Here is a 15,515-nt window from a genome sequence, read left to right as displayed (position 1 = left end):
GCCCTTCAAGCCTGCACTAAATCTGTCACCTATTTTCTAAGGATCTGTATCGCTCTGCCCTGTACCCATTCATGTATCTATCTAGATACATCTTAAATGACACTATTGTGCCCACCTCTACCACCTCTGCTGGCAACACATTCCAGGCACCCACCACCCTCTGCAGAAAGACTATTCTACATATTCCCTTAAACTTTTCCCCTCTCACCTTGAACTCATGACCCCTGGTAATTAACTTTTCCACTCTTGCTCTCCACCCTGTTTATACCTCTCATGATTTTGTAGACATCAATCAGGTGTCTCCCCCCCCCCCACCCAACCTCCTTCTTTCCAATGAAAATAATCCTAATCTACTCAACCTCTTCTAGCTAGTACCCTACATGTGGGATGGCACGGTGGCTCAGTGGTTAGCACTGCTGCCTCACAGCACCAGGGTCTCAGCATCAGGTGACTGTGTGGAGTTTGCACATTCTCCCCGTGTCTGTGTAGGAGTGCTCCGGTTTCCTCCCACACTCCAAAGATGTTCAGGTCAGGTGAATTGGCCATGCTAAATTGTCCACAGTGTTAGGTGCATAAGTCAGAGGGAAATGGGTCTGGGTGGGTTACTCTTCGGAGGGTCGGTGTGGACTGGTTGGGCTGAAGGGCCTGTTTCGACACTGTAGGGAATTTAATCTGATCTAATCATACCAGGCAACATCCTGGAGAACCTTCTCTGCACCCTATCCAAAGCATCCACATCATTTTGGTAATGTGGTGACCAGAACTGTACCCAGTACTCCAAATGTGGCCAAACCAAAGTCTAATACAGCTGTAACATGACCTGCCAACTCTTGTACTCAGTAGCCCGTCCGATGAAGGAAAGCATACCGTATGCCTTCTTGACCACTCGACTGACCTGCATTGCCACCTTCAGGGAACAATGGATCTGAACACCCAGATCTCTCTGTCCATCAATGTTCCCCAGGACTTTTCCATTTACTGTATAGTGCACTCTTGAATTGTATCTTCCAAAATGCATCACCTCACATTTGCCTGGATTGAACTCCATCTGCTATTTCTCTGCTCAACTCTCCAATCTATCTATATTCTGCTGCATTCTCTGACAGTCCCCTTCACTATCTGCTACTCCACCAACCTTAGTGTCATCTACAAACTTGCTAATCAGACCAGCTAGACCTTCCTCCAGATCATTTATGTAGATCATAAACAAGGGTGGTCCCAACACGGATCCCTGTGGAACATGTCCCCAGGACCTACAGTATTCCACGTGTGTGCTGAGCTTTCTCACCCTGAGCCACAGCATTCTGGGGTTGGGATGATTCCACCCAATGATACGGTTCAGGACGTAAGTGCCATTTTAACCAGATAATCAAAGCACAACGGTGATTGAAAACGCCATGGCACAGGTTCCATCCGCATACATTAGCCAGCACAGCAAATATAATTCATTTTGCCAAATATTAAGACACTTCACACAAAGGAGGGTGAAATGAAATGGTGGTGCAGGTAACTGGGGCTGAATGGCCTCCTCCTGTTTCTAAGTTACAAAGTGAACAGAAAAACCGGCTACACTCCCTGGTGTGATCAAGCTTTGCATTATGGTGTTGTGTTTTTTTCCACAGTTTCCCCAAGATGTCTCTTGTTTGTGCCTCTTGTTCTCAGCTGGAACCCTCTGCAGGGTTATCAGTGGTGGTTCCCCAGAGAGAGATGTGTGTGCCCATGGGTAGTCAGTACCAGTACCAGCTACCTCGGGCACCATTTGTTGCTAAAGCACTTCATTGGAAAATGACGCATGACAGGAGTGAGAGCTGGATAAAGCAGGGAGGAGAGGGATACGTACAGCACTCCCTGGCTCATTAACAATGTAGAGCTCCTGATAGGCGAGAGTCTGATCTCAGTACTTGGCAGGAAGGCTTCAGATAATTGACCCAGTTTGCCGTTTATAAAAAGATGCATCAAAAATGATTCAGTCAACAGGAAAACATTCAGTGGGATATTTGGGTCAATAGCTGACCATTTTTATGACAACATTATGCTCCCTTTCTGAGACGTTCATATGAACATCTCCTAGATGATAGTTAATGTTAATATCAGTTCTCCCTGGTGCAAAGATTAGCCCCTCCACAGGCTATCGATTTCGGAAGTGCACACACTGAAATGATGATAATTTTCTACTTCAGTTGTTTTTGCATTAACTAGTAGATAAGCAGCTTATGATAAGTCATCTGCATTTCCTTTTCCAACACTGGTGGAGCTGAGGGAGATTTCAGGCTGTTGCAGCAAACACTCGCAGATCCCTCTCACGAGCTGGCACTGGGAGTCAGAGTGACAGGCAATGTGGAAGCTGAATCAATTACCCCACAGCAAACTAGGCGTCACCCCCCACCGTCACTCCTTCCCCAGCCTCCCATTCCAAACCCCATTCCACCATTACAATCTCCCAACCTCAATAAACAAACTCTGTCCTGTGGACACAGCCCTCTCACCTCATAGACAGGTGGTTAGAAGATTGGACATTGAACCAATGGAAAACGAGGCTGGAGAGATAGTAACAAGGAACAGAGAAATGGCAGGGGAACAAATAGGTACTTTACATCAGTTTCCACAGAGGAAGATATCATTAGCAACCTAAAACTTCAAGAGATTTGTGCTGTGGCCATCTCTAAGGAGTGTATACTGGGGAAGCTGAAAGGTCTGAAGGTGGATAAATCACCCAGCCCAGATGGACTCCACCCCCAGAGCTCAGAAGGAGGTTGCTGAGGGGATTGTAGGGGCATTGGTGGGGATCTTTCAGGAATCACTGGTATCAGGGAGGGTCCCACAGGACTGCAAATGGCTAATGTAACCGCCCTGTTTAAGAAGGGAGGGAGGCAGAAGACAGGAAACTAGGCTGGTTAGCTTGGTTGTTGGCAAGATTTTAGAGTCCATTATTAAAAACATTCTTGAAAGTGCATGGTAAAATAAGCTGCAAATGTGTTGCTGGTCAAAGCACAGCAGGCCAGGCAGCATCTCAGGAATAGAGAATTCGACGTTTCGAGCATAAGCCCTTGCTCGAAACGTCGAATTCTCTATTCCTGAGATGCTGCCTGGCCTGCTGTGCTTTGACCAGCAACACATTTGCAGCTGTGATCTCCAGCATCTGCAGACCTCATTTTTTACTCGAATGGTAAAATAAGGCAGAGTCAGTGTGGCTTTCTCAAGAGGAGGTCCTGCCAGATAAATCTGTTAGAATTATTTTGAGGGGGTAATGAGTAAGTTAGACAAAGAAGAGCCAGTGGATGTGATGTATTTGGATTTCCAGAAGGTGTTTGATAAGGTGCTGCACATGAGGCTGCTAAATAAGATGAGTCCTTGGTGTTAGGGGTAAGGGATTGGTGTAGACAGGGGATTGGCTAACTGGTGATAGGCAGAGAGTGGGGATACTGGGGTCTTTTTCAGTTGGCACTTGGTGACTAGTGGAGTTCCACAGGGGCCAGTGTTAGGATCACAACTATTCATGTTATACATCAATGACCTGGATGAAGGAACTGTTGCTAAGTTTGCTGATGACCCAAAGATAGGTGGAGGGTCAGGCAGTGCTGAGGAAGCAGAGATACTGGTTAGGAGAGTGGTCAAAGGAGTGGCAGGTGGAATACAATGTGGGAAAGTGTGAGGCTCTGCACTTTGGTTGGAAGATCAAAGGCGTAGACTATTTTCCAAATGGCCAAAGGATTTGGAAAGCTGAAGCACAAAAGGACTTGAGAGTTCTAGTTCAGGATTCTCTTTCAGGTTCAGTTGATAGTTAGGAAGGCAAATGCAATGTTAGCATTCATTTCAAGAGGGCTAGAATACAAGAGCAGGGATTTACTGCTGAGGCTATGTAAAGCTCTGGACAGACCACATTTGAAGTATTGTGAGCAGTTTGTGCCCCATTTCTAAGGAAGGATGTGCTGGTGTTAGAGGGAAGTTTACAAGAATGATCCCAGGGATGAAGAGCTTGTCATATGAGGAGCGGTTGAGGACTCTGGGTCTGGGTCTGTACACATTGGAGTTTCGAAGGAGGTAGGGGAAATCTCATTGAAACATAGAGAATACTGAGAGGCCTGGATAGAGTGGACGTGGAGTAGATGTTTCCACCAGTAGAAGAGACTAAAATCCAAGTCCACAACCTCAGAGTGAGGGGATAATGCTTTAAAACTGAGGTGAGGAGGAATTTCTTAAGCCAGAGGGGTGGGGAATCTGTGGAACTCATTACCACAGAGGGCTGTGGAGGCCACTGAGCGTATTTAAGACAGGGATGGATAGGTTCCTGATGAATAAAGTGGATCAAGAGTTACAACAAGAAGGCAAGAGAATGTGGTTGAGAAATCTATCAGCCATGATCAAATGGCAGAGCAGACTTAATGGGCTGAATGGCCTCCTGTATTCTGTGGTTTTATAGCTTGATGGGCTTCAGGCCCACTCTCAGGTTCCCTCTTGATCACATGATCTTGTCCTTGCAGTTGAGATCAGAATATATGTCAAAACAAGCTTCAGAGTTTTGTTGCAATGAGTAAACTTAAAAGCGAATGAAAACTGAAGAAATTTCTTTTGGGATTAACAAATATTGCTAAACCAACACTGTCTTTATGTTTTTCCGTGTTGCAATGAGTGTTCTAAATGACTAAGTGACTCTTCAACTAAAGGAATGATTTTTCACACTTTCACCATTAACCAGCATTAATCCATATCATTACATACAATATATATATTTAGTGACTATTTTTAAACAGCCCAACAGAGCTGCCTTCAATAACCACATGGCTATGTTAAGCAGTAATCTTTCAGAAACATCTCAGAAGTCAAAATCAGACAGACAATCAGTACCTCATACAGTTCCCAATTATACACATCCCAATGAGTTTGGATTGTTTCATAATTTGCCTGAGACAAGGGTATCTCCAAGTTAAACAGCCAACACAGTGGAACTGCAGGTCTACACAATCAGGAAGGAGAATATGTGAATGGTTTTCCATTTAGCCTCTGAGATGGGCCACAGGCAGTTGGTAATTGAGATGGCAGTCATCTCTCCCTCTCCCTGCCACGGAGACTGGGTCATATACTCCCACAATACTGAGGCTGTCTTGTAACCTTACAATTCTGAAAAGAAGCAGCCTGTTAATGGGTCAATATTGGTCCGTACATCATTTACTGACAGCATCCAAACTGCTGGTCCAGCCGACAAATACCCTCTGGCCCTTAAAACCCAACAACTGACCTGTATTCGTATTCTCCTCTAGGGATCACCTTTCATGTCGGTTTTGGAAAGTATTCCCTCAGATCTCAGTGTGTGAAATCCAGTCAAATCCTGTTTTAATTTTACTGTAGCACTGATGTGGCCTTAAAGCAGACTCCACGAACAGAGGGAGCAAGGGAAATAAACCACTCCACCCGTTCAGAAAGGGAGGAATCATAACTTCCATTCAGACCCTCGGGGACAATGGGCCGAGAGATTTGTTTTGAATTTCAAAATCTGCCCTTGACAGTGCGTCTGATGGGGAGCATCACAGTGCTCACAGATTGTGTAAAGAGGGGACAGTAATCACTAGATTTGGAGCAACAACTTGGATAATATCTCCATTCTCAGCGAGGACACTGAGATCTTCCTGATTGTCACTGACTGAAGCCAGATCTGACAGAAATCAGTGAGTGAATCTGTGAAAGCTCAGAGAGGCCACTTCTAACTATCGCAGGCACCTGTCCAACCGCACCCATTACAGCTACCCTTCCAACCACACCCATTACAGCTACCCATCCAACCACATCCATTACAGCTACCCATCCAACCACATCCATTACAGCTACCCTTCCAACCACACCCATTACAGCTACCCATCCAACTACACCCATTACAGCTGTCTGTCCAACCAGACCCATTACAGTTACCCGTCCAACCACACCCATCACAGTTACCCATCCAACCAGACCCATTACAGCTACCCTTCCAACCACACCCATTACAGCTGTCTGTCCAACCAGACTCATTACAGTTACCCGTCCAACCACACCCATCACAGTTATCCATCCAACCACACCCATGTTCAACATCATCCATTACAGCTACCTGTCCAACCACACCCATTAAAGCTACCTGTTCAACCTCATCCATTGCAGCTACCTGTCCAACTGCACCCATTACAGTCACCCGTTCACTGCATCCATTACAGCTACCTGTCCAACCACACCCATTACAGCTACCTGTCCAACCTCACCTATTACAGCTACCTGTCCAACCGCATCCATTATAGTTACCCGTCCAACCGCACCCATTACAGCCACCCTTCCAACCACACCCATTACAGCTACCTGTCCAACCTCACCCATTACAGCTGCCCATCCAAGCGCACCTATTACAGCTACCAGTCCAACCACACCCATTACAGCTACCTGTCCAACCACACCCATTACAGCTACCTGTCTAACTGCACCCATTGCAGCCAACCATCCAACCAGACCCATTACAGCCACCCATCCAACCGCATCTATTACAGCTACCCATTCAACCTCACCTATTACAGCTACCTGTCCAACCGCACCCGTTACAGTTACCTGTCCAACCTCACCCATTACAGCCACCCGTCCAACCGCACATATTACAGCTACCCACCCAACTGCACTCATTACAGCTGCCCATCCAACCGCACCCATTACAGCTACCTGTCCAACCACACCCACTACAGCTACCTGTCCAATCACACCCATTACAGCTACCCATCCAACCGCACCCACTAAGGATATCCATCCAACCACACCAATTACAGCCAAACGTCCAACTGCACCCATGACAACTACCCGTCCAACCGCACCGATTACAGCTACCCATCCAACCACACCCATTACAGCTACCCATCCAATCACACCCATTATAGCTACCTGTCCAGCCACACCCATTACAGCTACCTGTCCAACCACACTCATTACAGCTACCCATCCAACTGCACCCATTACAACTACCTGTCCGACCGCACCCAATACAGCCACCCGTCCAACCGCACCCAATACAGTTACCCATCCAACCATACCTCTTAGAGCTACCTATCCAACCACACCCATTACAGTTATCCGTCCAACTGCACCCATTACAGTTACCCGTCCAACCACACCCATTACAGTTACCCGTCCAACCACACCCATTACAGCTGCCTGTCCAACCGCACCCATTACAGTTATCTGTCCAACTGCACCCATTACAGTTACCTGTCCAACCACACCCATTACAGCTACCTGTCCAACCGCACCCATTACAGTTACCTGTCCAACCACACCCATTCCAGTTACCCATCCAACCACACCCATTACACTTACCCGTCCAACCACACCCTTAACAGCTACCCGCCCAACCACACCCATTACAGCCACCCGTCCAACCACACCCATTACAGTTACCTGTCCAACCACACCCATTACAGCCACCCGTCCAACCACACCCATTACAGTTACCTGTCCAACCACACCCATTACACTTACCCGTCCAACCACACCCTTAACAGCTACCCGCCCAACCACACCCATTACAGTTACCTGTCCAACCACACCCATTACACTTACCCGTCCAACCACACCCTTAACAGCTACCCGCCCAACCACACCCATTACAGTTACCTGTCCAACCACACCCATTACAGTTACCCGTCCAACCACACCCATTACAGTTACCTGTCCAACCACACCCATTACAGCTACCTGTCCAACCACACCCATTACAGTTACCTGTCCAACCACACCCATTACAGCTACCTGTCCAACCACACCCATTACAGCTACCTGTCGAACTACACCTTTCGAAAGTGAATCAAAAGAGAGAAAGCAAAAAGAGTGGAAAAAGATTGAATGAAAGGGAGGAATGAGGATCAAGAGCTGAGAGACAGATAGAAAGGAAATGAGACAGGGTCAGAGAGAGAGAGTCAGACAGCAAGTGCAACAAGAAGACGGGGCAGAGTAAGAAACAGACTAAGGGACTGAGATAATGAATAGGGACATACAATCCCAGACATACACAGGAACAGAGCGGGTGACAGACAATGGAACACATAGCAACACAAAAAGTGGCAGGAAGACACAAAGAGACACACAGAGAAAGGGGTAATCAGATCGACTGTAACACACCTGAAAGATCAAGAACATTGTGAGGAGGAGACAAGGCTAGAATTAGACAGTTGTATTCAAATGAACAAAAGACAGAGAAGGAAAGAGGAACAGAAATAGACTGAAAATCCTCAGGCCCTTCGATTGCTAACAGGCAGATCTAACTGGCCTATCATTAACACAATCGCTGCTTCATACTAAAGGGAGAAATTCCTCTCACACCGGAATTCTCACTGTCCTCCACAATGTCTAAACTGCTCCGGGACATCATCTTGCTATAACTCTGTAACCTCCTCCAACTAATGGCTGAGATCACTCACTACTGCTGATTCTCAGCTCTCGCCCATCTCCTGTCAACATGCTAACCACATGCCACTCCCTCCCCTCAACACACTAACCACACACCACCCCTCCCCCCAACATGCTAACCACATGCCACTCCCACCCCTCAACACGCTAACCACATGCCACTCCCACCCCTCAACATGCTAACCACATGCCACCCCTCCCCTCTACACACTAACCACACGCCACCCTTCCCCTCAACACACTAACCACATACCACCCCCTCACCACGTTATGTCTTCAGTTCCATTGGTGCCTTGCTGCAGAATTCTCTTGCTAACTCTCCCACCTCCTTTAATAAGCTTCTCTGTTTAAACATGCTCCGAACATCTCCCTTCACTGGCTGTCGGTTTTGCCTCTCTTCTCATGCCTTGAACTTCTCTGTCTTGAAGGTGTTATACAAATGCAAGTTCAAAACTGTGAATAAAACTGACCCCAATTCTCAAACCCTACATTCATGAAAAGATTCAGGCATTTCGGTTAAAACATCATTGTACCCACAGTAAAAAAACTTATCGCCTAATGCCCGTTTTCGCATCTCATTGATATTCCTTACACCAACAGTTGCATTGACATATCCCCTTTCTTTGGGATAACCAGCCATCTGTAACGCTGTACAGTGAACCATGGGAAAACAGGGATATTGCCTGAGCAAACGCCTTCAGTTTCAGAGAGAGCTGCACGTTTTATTCACATTCTGTTTATCATGCAGCCATTTCAATGATTTTGACACATGGTCAATCTTCAAAATAAACTGAACGTTTTGAGCAGTGACATTTTCAATGAGTTAAAGATACATATTGCTGACAGCTGGACTCCCCCGCCCCCGCCTCTGTTTTATGATGAGTTCAAAGGTGGCCACAACTCCGCTGGGGGAGATTAATGGGTTGAAAGTTGGATCAGTCCATGATCCTATTGAATGGGATAGCAGACTCGAAGGGCTCAGTGGCCTGTGTTTGCTCCTTGCTTGTACATTAAAAATTATTCAAAGATGCTTCGCATTCCAGAATGCTTCCTATGCAAAGTTTACCAGTAAATCAGAGAGGAGACTCTCCAAAGAATCTCAATGTAGCATGACACTGCTGTAAGACGGAGCTAGAATGGAGGTTCGACTTGTTATGAAGTAAATACCAGGTGAGGTGTCACACATTTCAGTCAATCGCTGAAGACAATGTTGCTTCATTTCATTCCACATATTCCAAGCTTGTCCTTTGTGATTTCACAGCATTTTTGCAAGATACAAATTAGCATCCTGTGGTGTGCAACAACCGAAGAGTGGTAAAAAGGTTTTATATTCTATCGGTACAGGGACAATCTGCCACTGTAGTTGGTGGTTGTAACATTCGGGGGGGTAGATAGCAGTCTGCATTGTACTCATTTATCAGATGAAGACAGAATATGATGAGTGTACTCTGCAGACACTGACTCAAATCTCATATTCATGAACGTGCCCTTTTTAGTTTCCAAATAGAATCAATCGTCTGACACCAAGCTCCCAGACAGTTTTATATTTGATGATGGAGTCTATTGAGAAGTGAGTGTGAGATGGTTTTTTTGTAAAATTTATTTACAGGATGAGGGTATCACTGACTAGGCCAGCACTTACTGCCCAGAGGGTGATTAAGAGTCACCCACATTGCTGTGGGTCTGGAGTCACATGTAGGCCAGACCAGGCAGTTTCCTTCCATGAAGGACATTTAATGAATCAGATAGTTTTTTCCCAACAATTGATAATGGATTCATGGTCATCATTAGACTCCTAAGAACTGGGTCCCCAGAACGTTACCTGGGTCTCTGGTTTAATAGCTTGCCGATAATGCCACTGGCCAGCACCTTCCCTGGAAGGCTTTGGCAAACAGGAATAAGGAAAATCCCAAGGTGTTTTGCATGTATATTAGGAGCAAGAGCGTAGCTAGGGAGAGGGTAGGTTCACTCAAGGACAAAGGAGGGAATTTATGCGTGGAGCCAGAGGATGTGAATGAGATTCACAATATTTTGCATCAATATTCACAAAGGAGATGGACATGGTGAATGGTGTGTTCAGAGAGGCGGTATGTTGATACTTGAGGACAGATCGACAGGAGGGGTGTTGTGTGTTGAGAAACCTTAGGGAGACAAGTGCCCAGGGTCTGATGAGGTCTATTCCGAAAAACTAAGGGAGATGAGGGAGGAAATTGCTGGGACCTTGTCCAAAATCTTTGTATCTTTTCCAGTCACAGGAAGGTCCCAGAGGACTGGAGGATAGTTGTTTCCTTGGTTGAGAAGGCAAGCAGAGATTATCCAGGTCATTACAGGCCTGTGAGCCTTTCCTCAGTGATAGAGAAATTATTGGAGAAGGTTCTTGATGATAGAATTTACTCACATTTGGAAAAGTGCACTTATTAGCAATAGACAGCACGGTTTTGTGTGGGGAAGGTCATATCTCTCAAACTTGATTGAGTTTATTGATGAAGTGACAAAGGTGATTGATGAGGGAGGGTGCTAGATGTTGTCTGTATGGACTTTAGCAAGGCCTTTGACAAGGTCCCTCATGGACAGCTGATACAAAAGGTGAAGTCACATGGGATCTGTGGTCAGCTGGTAAGATGGACACAGGACTGGCTTCATCATAGAAGACAGAGAGTAGTGGAAGGCCATTTGTCTGACTGGAGATCAGTGACCAGTGGTGTCCACAGAAGGGATCACTGCTGGGACCCCTGTTGTTTGTAATATATATAAATGATCAGGAATAGAGTGGGGGGCGGTCTGGTTAGTAAGTTTGTGGATGACACCAAGATTGGGGGAGCTGTGGATAGTGAGGAGGATTGCTAGAGGATACAGCAGGGTATAGATAGACTGGAGACTTGGCCAGAGAAATGGCAAAAGGAGATTGACCAAACAAATGACAGATGCTGATTGGGAAATCTAAGGCAGGAGGGAAGTATCCAATAAACGGCAGAACCCTGATTAGCATCAACATGCCGAGGAATCCAGGTGTACAGGCCCACTGCTCCCTGAATGTAGCAACCTAAGTGGATAAGGTGGTCAAGAAGGCACATGGCATACTGACCTTCACCAGTCGGGACCTAGAGTTTATAAACTGGCAAGTCATGTTGCAGCTGTATAGAACTTTAGTGTGGCCACATTCGGAGTATTGTGTCCAGTTCTGGTCACCACACTACCAGAAAGACGTGGAGGCTTTGGAGAGGGGATAGAAACAGTTTACCAGGATGTTGCCCGTGGCTACAAGAGCAGGTCAGAGGCTAGGAATCCTACATAAGGAACTCAGTCTTGTCACCCCAAAGCCTGTCCACCATCTACAAGGCCCATGTCAGGAGTGTGATGGAATACTCCCCACTTGCCTGGATGGGTGTAGCTCCAAAAACACTCAAGAAGCTTGACACCATCCAGGACAAAGCAGCAACTTGATTTGCACCACATCCACAAACATCCCCTCCCTCCACCACCGACGGTCAGTCACAGCAGTGTGTACCATCCCCTCCCTCCACCACCGACGCTCAGTAACAGCAGTGTGTACTATGTACAAGATGCACTGCAGAAATTCACCAAAGATCCTCAGACAGCACCTTCCAAACCCACACCCACTTCCATCAAGAAGAACAAGGGCAGCAGATACATGGGAACACCAGCCCGATATCCTGTCCTGTTTGTAGCTCATTCTGCTTCAGACTCTGACCTGCCCTGCATCATTCTCACGCACTCACTGCAGCCCCTCAGCAACAATCACCATTCCCCCTCAGCTCCAAGGTGACCCCTCACTGCACCCCCCACCCTCCCACCCCCGTCTGATGTGACCCGTCACCCTGCTTGGGCCAAGGTGACCTCTCACTCCCCCTGCCCAAAGTGACCCCTCACCCTGCTAACCTCTGGTGTGATTTCTAGAAGTGATTCTCTGAAGCAATCTCAGTGGGAACCCTTTCAATTTCTGTTAAATATTGTGTTCCATCCAACTGAAATATTTCAATGATACAAAATATGAGCTAAATTCCTGAAATATACTTTTTTGACCCTTGTAATAGTTCATTCAACATTGTAAACATGCTGCTTATGTTGAATATTTCATTCTAGTATAAACTCACATGCTCATTTTTATAATCCCTGATGATTTGATTCTGTCCCTTTAGCTCACCTGCTGAGTGTAGAAAGCTCTGGAAGGTGCTTATTGAGTATTCAATGAATATTTACAAGCTGCTTCCTTTCACCAGTGCTCACCTCAGGCTCCTAACATAGGCCATTTAAGGAATTTCAATTTCTATCACAGCAGGGGAATGTTTAGACCCCTGTGATTAACTGCAAATGGGCAGCTCAGATCACTCCCCCACCTTCTACAGAGTCAACATGCAGTTAAAAGGCAGACAGAGGGGAACAGAGAGGAATATTAAATCAATCTCCTTCACACAGCACATTCAAACATCTCAACAGACAGCCAGGGTAGGTCAATTGTTGCAGCAAGAACAGACAACTGTGCCCATATCAGAACATTTATAAATCTTTTCCCAAATCTCCAATACTTTCTGAGGAAACTGGTTAGAAGTTTAGCAAGAAGCAAATTGTTTGTGTTTTCCCACTTTTAGAGCTTTTCCCTCTGATTTCCATGACTATTATTTGCACATTTCCATCATTATTTGTAATTGTAATCTACAGCATTTCCAAATCCCATTGAATTTTCCTATGTCAACTGTCACAATGTAGTTGCAGTCTCTGGTCACTAGATGGCTGTGCAAACTATGTTTCTGAACTCTCGGTCCTCTCAGTAAAGGGTACTTTGTAAGGTATGGAGCTTCTCAAAGAGTTTCAAACATATTTTAGAAATTGTGTTTATTTTGAAAGAGAAATTAATCTTCCTCCTGGAAGGAACATGATGGAAAAAGAAAATGCACAGTACAGTGTCACTGATGTATTCTCATTATTATACCAATCTCCATATTCATGTTTTGCCATTCTATCACATGATTTCACAAGATTTGGTTCCAAACTGCAGTCAGAGAAAAGAATGAATTCCTTCCTCTTCTCAAATATTTGAATATAAGAGGTTTCTGGTGGAGGTAATATTGGAGCTGTAGAGAATTCTGATGAGGCCACAGCTGAGGTACTGTGTGCAGTTCTGGTCCCCACACTACAGGGTGGGGGGAGTGCAGAGGAGATTCACCAGGGTGTTGCCTGGGATGGAACATTCCAGTGATGAAGAGAGGCCGGATAAACAGGGGAGAGAAGGCTGAGGGGGAATCTGATTGAAATTGATAAAGTTCTGAGGGGCAGGTAACGGTGAAGTCACCACAGTCTGACCAGACCATAGGGTTCTTCTCATTAGAGAGAGAGAGACAACTGATGGTGGTTTTACCTCAGGGTCACCATGCCTCAGGGAGAGGGGAGAGGTTGAGAAGGAGAGCCCTTCATGGTAACCCCAGCCAGTGTGGTGACATTGACAGGGTAGGTAGGGAGAAAGGTTTCCTCTTTGAAGCAGGAGGCTCAGAGGGGATTTAAGGAGAAACATTTTCACCAGAGGGTTCTGGATATCTGGAACTCACTGCCTGAAAGGATGGTAGAGGCAGAAGCTCTGAAGACGTTTTGATGAACAGAATACCGGAATATTCAAGGCCATGAGCCAAGAGTTGGAAAATGGGATTAGAATCGACAGATCATTGATGGGCTGAAGGATCTCTTTCAACGCTGTAATAGCTCAATGGCTCTACCACATACACAGAACTTGATGTGATGGTTATTAAAACACCTTGCTTCAAATTGTCAAACACAAACACAAACTCGGGCTCAGGGCTCAGGGCTCAGGTGTAATTGGACCAGACTATGGTCCAGTGTGTCACACTCTGATCAGCCTGGAATTCAGTAGCATGTGTACAGGCCGGGGGCTAGTGTGTGGATGTTTGAGTTAAAATGATCCTGACCCATTGTGGCCACTGGGTAATCTGGTACTTCCTGTACAGATGTCAGAAACTACACCTTGTTTCTCAGCACAGAGCTCCCAGCTCCCAACCATCAGGAACTGGGACACCCTCGGGATTGTAGCTTCCACAAATCAACATCCATTAAAGGTGAGCAACAAAGAAAATTGGTGAACATTGTGAAATGATCTGCACATTCAGGGAGGTGTTTTGATATTTATCCTGTATTTCCAACACCTTGATCTCCAGCAGAGGAGGAACATTCATCTCAGACACGATCACCAAGTGAGTTTCAGGAGACTGAGGGACTACTTCGCAAGCAGAAGCTTTCTTATGTTTCCGAATGATGGCCCAGGGGACCCAGCAATAGGCATGCTATCCATCGGACTTACTCGGACATTTCCTTACCTATCGACATCTCCTGAGACATCCGACACGCCCCTCTGGATGACATCGCGTGTAGCTGATATGTCTGGAATACGGTTTATGCTGCGGGTGTATAAATTCAAGCCTCCATCAGTCATGTACCTGTGAAGAGAGTAAATGGTTAACCAAGTCCCCATTGAAAGCCAACTTCACCCGACTCCAAATCACCAATAATTAAATACTACTCTCAGCCAATGGAAGGAGGCCATTTGGATCACCGAGCCTACAGTTCCTCACAAATGTAGACTAGCACCTGAAGAACTCTCCTGAACATATGACAATGAGTTTGGAGGCATTGAGGTTTGGGGTGGGGGGTGAGGTGTGAGCCTGTTAATGGGGAATGAGTGAGTGGCCACAGCAAGACCACATTGCGATACTATCCCATCAGTGGCCAATGTCCTAAAGGCTGGCTTCTACAGGATTTGGGAGCACATCTCACAGAGCAAGGGGTGGGGCATTTAAGCCCCAACCAATCTCGAATAATTTTCCCCAGTACTCAACTTTATCGATCTCACATTGGACAGAAGTCATTTGCAAAATTCAGAGACAAGGCAGGAGATTGACACAATGCTTGTTTGACGAGCTGCTGCAGGCATTGTGGGCTGAATGGCCTCCTTCTGTACTGGAACAATCCTGTGATTCTCGAACCTTCTCTGTGTCAGTGTGTATACGGAGCAGGGACGCATTCTGGAAATCTGTCACATAAATAACTTTATAACAGAAACAGTGAGACCGAAACTG

The 15,515-nt window shown here is 46.1% G+C and overlaps 1 protein-coding gene across 8 annotated transcripts in view; it reads right to left on the bottom strand.

Annotated features, from left to right (window-relative positions):
* Positions 1–15,515, bottom strand: part of nav3 (neuron navigator 3) — a 440,932-nt gene that overhangs the window by 175,091 nt on the left and 250,326 nt on the right. For all 8 annotated transcript variants that reach the window (XM_060839577.1, XM_060839579.1, XM_060839580.1 and 5 more), the window contains one exon: positions 14,757–14,876. In XM_060839577.1, the coding sequence (XP_060695560.1) occupies positions 14,757–14,876 (120 nt within the window). The remainder of the gene's footprint in view (positions 1–14,756; positions 14,877–15,515) is intronic.

This window comes from Hemiscyllium ocellatum, chromosome 19 (genome assembly GCF_020745735.1).
Source record: "Hemiscyllium ocellatum isolate sHemOce1 chromosome 19, sHemOce1.pat.X.cur, whole genome shotgun sequence".
Lineage (NCBI taxonomy): Eukaryota > Metazoa > Chordata > Chondrichthyes > Orectolobiformes > Hemiscylliidae > Hemiscyllium > Hemiscyllium ocellatum.
Note: the sequence above shows the minus strand (reverse complement) of the source record. Positions and strands in the feature narration are given on the sequence as shown.